Genomic DNA, 5,000 nt, shown 5'->3' on the forward strand with positions numbered 1-5,000 from the left:
CAGACACACCCACCCACTCCACACACCCCACAACCTCTCCCCCTCCCCCACACACACACATCCCACACTTACTACACACACACACACACACACACACACACACACACACACCTACCACACACACACCTACCACACACACACACACACACACACACACACACGCGCGCGCACACACACACTACCCCCTCCTCCATATCCCTCCCCTCTCCCCCTACCACACACACAGTATACTATATGTTCTCTCTCTCTCTCTCTCTCTCTCTCTCTCTCTCTGTTCTCTCTGCAGGGTGCTGTGTGAACCGTTGTACCTGTCAAGCACGGCCCCTTTCACCTGTGAGATGTTCTTTCACTGTGTGTTCTCTCTCTCTGCAGGGTGCTGTGTGAACCGCTGTACCTGTCGAGTACGACCCTTCACCTGTTCATGCAGACACCCCCCCCCACAACTTCCCCCCCCACACACACACATCCCACACTTACTACACACACACACACACAAACCACACCCATCAGACCCCACTCACACACACACACACGCACACACACGCACACACACACACACACACACGCGCGCGCGCACACACACACACACACACAAACCACACCCATCACACCCCACTCACACACACACACACATACACACACACTACCCTCTCCTCCATATCCCTCCCCTCTCCCCCTACAACACACACAGTATACTAGATGTTCTCTCTCTCTCTTTCTCTCTGCAGTGTGCTGTGTGAACCGCTGTACCTGTCGAGTACGGCCCTTCACCTGTTCATGCAGACACACCCACCCACTCCACACACCCCACAACCTCTCCCCCTCCCACACACACATCCCACACTTACTACACACACACACACACACACACACACACACACACATACAAACCACACCCATCACACCCCACTCACACACACACACCTACCACACACACACACACACACACACACCTACCACACACACACACGCGCGCACACACACACTACCCTCTCCTCCATATCCCTCCCCCCTCCCCCTACCACACACACAGTATACTATATGTTCTCTGCAGGGTGCTGTGTGAACCGTTGTACCTGTCGAGTACGGCCCTTCACCTGTTCATGCAGACACACCCACCCACTCAACACCCCCCACAACCTCCCCCCCCCCCACACACACACACATCCCACACTTACTACACACACACACACACACACACCACACACACACCTACCACACACACACACACACACTACCCTCTCCTCCATATCCCTCCCCTCTCCCCCTACAACACACACACAGTACACTAGATGTTCTCTCTCTCTCTCTCTCTGTTCTCTCTGCAGGGTGCTGTGTGAACCGCTGTACCTGTCAAGTACGGCCCTTTCACCTGTGAGATGTTCTTTCACTTGTGTGTGTGTTCTCTCTCTCTGCAGGGTGCTGTGTGAACGGCTGTACCTGTCAAGCACGGCCCCTTCACCTGTAAGATGTTCTTTCACTGTGTGTTCTCTCTCTGCAGGGTGCTGTGTGAACCGCTGTACCTGTCGAGTACGGCCCTTTCACCTGTGAGATGTTCTTTCACTTGTGTGTGTGTTCTCTCTCTCTGCAGGGTGCTGTGTGAATCGCTGTACCTGTCGAGTACGGCCCCTTCACCTGTGAGATGTTCTTTCACTGTGTGTGTGTGTTCTCTCTTCACAGGGTGCTGTGTGAACCGCTGTACCTGTCGAGTACGGCCCTTCACCTGTGAGATGTTCTTTCACTTGTGTGTGTGTTCTCTCTCTCTGCAGGGTGCTGTGTGAACCGCTGTACCTGTCAAGCACGGCCCCTTCACCTGTGAGATGTTCTTTCACTTGTGTGTGTGTTCTCTCTCTCTGTGCAGGGTGCTGTGTGAACCGTTGTACCTGTCGAGTACGGCCCTTTCACCTGTGAGATGTTCTTTCACTTGTGTGTGTGTTCTCTCTCTCTGCAGGGTGCTGTGTGAACCGCTGTACCTGTCGAGTACGGCCCTTCACCTGTTCATGCAGACGGAGATGTGTCTCCAAGACATTCAGGACTACCTGGGCGGACGGATCTCAGAGACCCGCATGGAGGAGATTTGGGCCAACCAGGGGAAGCTGTACAACTATCAGCCACACAAGTGGGTTGAGGACTCTCCCTCCCTCCCTCCCTCTCTCTATCTCTACCCCCCCCAACCCCCCCTCTCTCTCTTCAAGTTGAATTTGTTAATGTCGTCAAGCAATATCAATGACGTACATAATTTTTTCGGTATTCTTATATAAGGCATTCAAATTAAGAGAAGTTGTTACTTCGTGTGTGTGTGTGTGTGTGTGTGTGTGTGTGTGTGTGTGTGTGTGTGTGTGTGTGTGTGTGTGTGTGTGTGTGTGTGACTGAGAGAGAGGGATGGGGAGAGGGAAGGGGAGGCAGGAGAGAGAGAGAGAGAGAGAGATTAGGGCGAGGGACAGAGGAGAAGGGGAGGGAGAGGAAAAAGACGGAGAGAGAGGGAGGGAAGAGACAGAGAGAGAGAGAGAGAGAGAGAGAGAGAGAGAGAGAGAGAGAGGATATGTATCTGACCTGAATGCTATGATTATTCTTAAAAGCTGTTTTAAATGTGTGTTCTTCTTCTCCTTCTACTACTACTACTACTACTACTACTTCATATCCACCACCACCACCACCAGCATCATCATTATAATAATCATCATCATCATTAGTTGTAGTAATACTGTTATCATTATTATTGTTTTTGTTGTTTTTGTTGGTGTTGTAGCCGGATGAGACCATTGTTAGCCTGATGAGACCATTGAGACCATTGTTAGCCTGATGAGACCATTGAGACCATTGTTAGCCTGATGAGACCATTGTTACCCTGATGAGACCATTGTTAGCCTGATGAGACCATTGTTAGCCTGATGAGACCATTGAGACCATTGTTAGCCTGATGAGACCATTGAGACCACTGTTAGCCTGATGAGACCATTGAGACCATTGTTAGCCTGATGAGACCATTGTTAGCCTGATGAGACCATTGTTAGCCTGATGAGACCATTGAGACCATTGTAGCCTGATGAGACCATTGTTAGCCTGATGAGACCATTGTTATGTTTTTTGTTTTGTTTTGTTTTTCAGCCTCTTGCACAACAGTTTCCGCTGGGATCCCGTTGAGATCCACCACTCTGTAGAGATCCATACACAGCCCCGTCTGGAGGATCCTGTAGATCCCAACTCTACTTCAGAGGATCCCAACTCTACAGGGGATCCGAACTCTACAGGGGATCCCAACTCTACAGAGGATCCCAACCCTACTTCAGGGGATCCCAACTCTACAGGGAATCCCAACTCTACAGAGGATCCTAACTCTACAGAGGATCCCAACTCTACAGAGGATCCCAACTCTACAGAGGATCCCAACTCTACAGAGGATCCCAACTCTACTACAGGGGATCCCAACTCTACAGAGGATCCCAACCCTACTTCAGGGGATCCCAACTCTACAGGGAATCCCAACTCTACAGAGGATCCTAACTCTACAGGGAATCCCAACTCTACAGAGGATCCCAACTCTACAGGGGATCCCAACTCTACTTCAGGGGATCCCAACTCTACTTCAGGGGATCCCAACTCTACAGAGGATCCTAACTCTACAGGGGATCCCAACCCTACTTCAGGGGATCCCAACTCTACTAAATCTACTACGAGGGATCCCAGCTCTACTACAGAGGATCCCAAATCTACTTCAGGGGATACCAACTCAAAAGGGAATCCCAACTCTACTTCTGGGGATCCTAAATCTACTTATGGGGATCCCAGCTCTACTACAGAGGATCCCAACTCTGCTGATCTCAATTCCACTTCAGTGGATCCCAGCTCTGCTGATCTCAACTCAACTTCAGGGGATGCCAACTCTGGAGGGGATCACAACTCTACTTTAGGGGATCCCAACTCTACTTCAAGGGATCCCCAATATACAGGGAATCCCCACTCTACTTCAATGGATCCTAAATCTACTGTAGGGGCTCCGGATCCCAACTCTACTTCATGGGATCCCACCTCTACTTCAGGGGATCCCAACTCTGCTTCAGGGGATCCCAACTCTACAGGGGATCCCAACTCTACTTCAGGGGATCCCAACCCTACTTCAGGGGATCCCAACTCTACAGAGGATCCGAACTCTACAGGGGATCCCAACTCTACAGAGGATCCCAACTCTACTTCAGGGGATCCCAACCCTACAGAGGATCCCAACTCTACAGAGGATCCCAACTCTACAGAGGATCCCAACTCTACTTCAGGGGATCCCAACTCTACAGAGGATCCCAACTCTACTTCAGGGGATCCCAACACTTCTTCAGGGAATCCCAACTCTGCTGCAGGGGATCCCAACTCTACTTCAGGGGATCCCGACTCTACAGAGGATCTAAACTGTTTAGGGGATTCTAACTAGCTTTCCTGAGGATAGGGAATCCCAACTCTTGTTAGGATCCCTGTTTTAGGATCCTGCTGTTCTTAAGATCCCAGCTCTCCTAAAGATCCCAGCTCTCAATGGGATCCCAGCTCTCAATGGGATCCCAACTCTCTATAGGATCCCAACTCTTCATAGGATCCCAGCTCTCCCAACTCTTTGGGGGAGATTCCAACTCTCCAGGGATTTTCATCTCTCCTATGGCATCCCTTCTCTCTAGGGAATCCCAGCTCTCCATAGGATCCCAGTTCTCCATGGGATCTCAGCTCTTCATGGGATCCCAGTTCTCCATGGATCCCAGCTCTTCATGGGATCCCAGTCTCTCCATAGGGATCTCAGCTCTTCATGGGATCCCAGTCTCTGTAGGAATCCCATCTCTTCATGGATCCCAGCTCTCCATGGGATGCCAGCTCTTCATGGGATCCCAGTTCTCCAGGGAATCCCAGCTCTCCATAGGATCCCAGTTCTCCATGGGATCCCAGCTCTTCATGGGATCCCAGTTCTCCATGGGATCCCAGCTCTTCATGGGATCCCAGTTCTCCATGGAATCCCAGCTCTT

At 51.0% G+C, this 5,000-nt stretch overlaps 1 protein-coding gene across 6 annotated transcripts in view; it reads left to right on the plus strand.

Moving 5' to 3' along the window:
* The window catches only part of LOC143276551 (uncharacterized), a 16,493-nt gene extending 12,055 nt beyond the window's left edge, over positions 1 to 4,438 (plus strand). For all 6 annotated transcript variants that reach the window (XM_076581119.1, XM_076581122.1, XM_076581120.1 and 3 more), the window contains exons 6-7: positions 1,952 to 2,119; positions 3,109 to 4,438. In XM_076581119.1, the coding sequence (XP_076437234.1) occupies positions 1,952 to 2,119; positions 3,109 to 4,423 (1,483 nt within the window). In that variant the 3' untranslated portion in view covers positions 4,424 to 4,438. The remainder of the gene's footprint in view (positions 1 to 1,951; positions 2,120 to 3,108) is intronic.
* Positions 4,439 to 5,000: the final 562 nt, after the last annotated feature.

The sequence above is a fragment of the Babylonia areolata genome, chromosome 32, assembly GCF_041734735.1.
Source record: "Babylonia areolata isolate BAREFJ2019XMU chromosome 32, ASM4173473v1, whole genome shotgun sequence".
Lineage (NCBI taxonomy): Eukaryota > Metazoa > Mollusca > Gastropoda > Neogastropoda > Buccinidae > Babylonia > Babylonia areolata.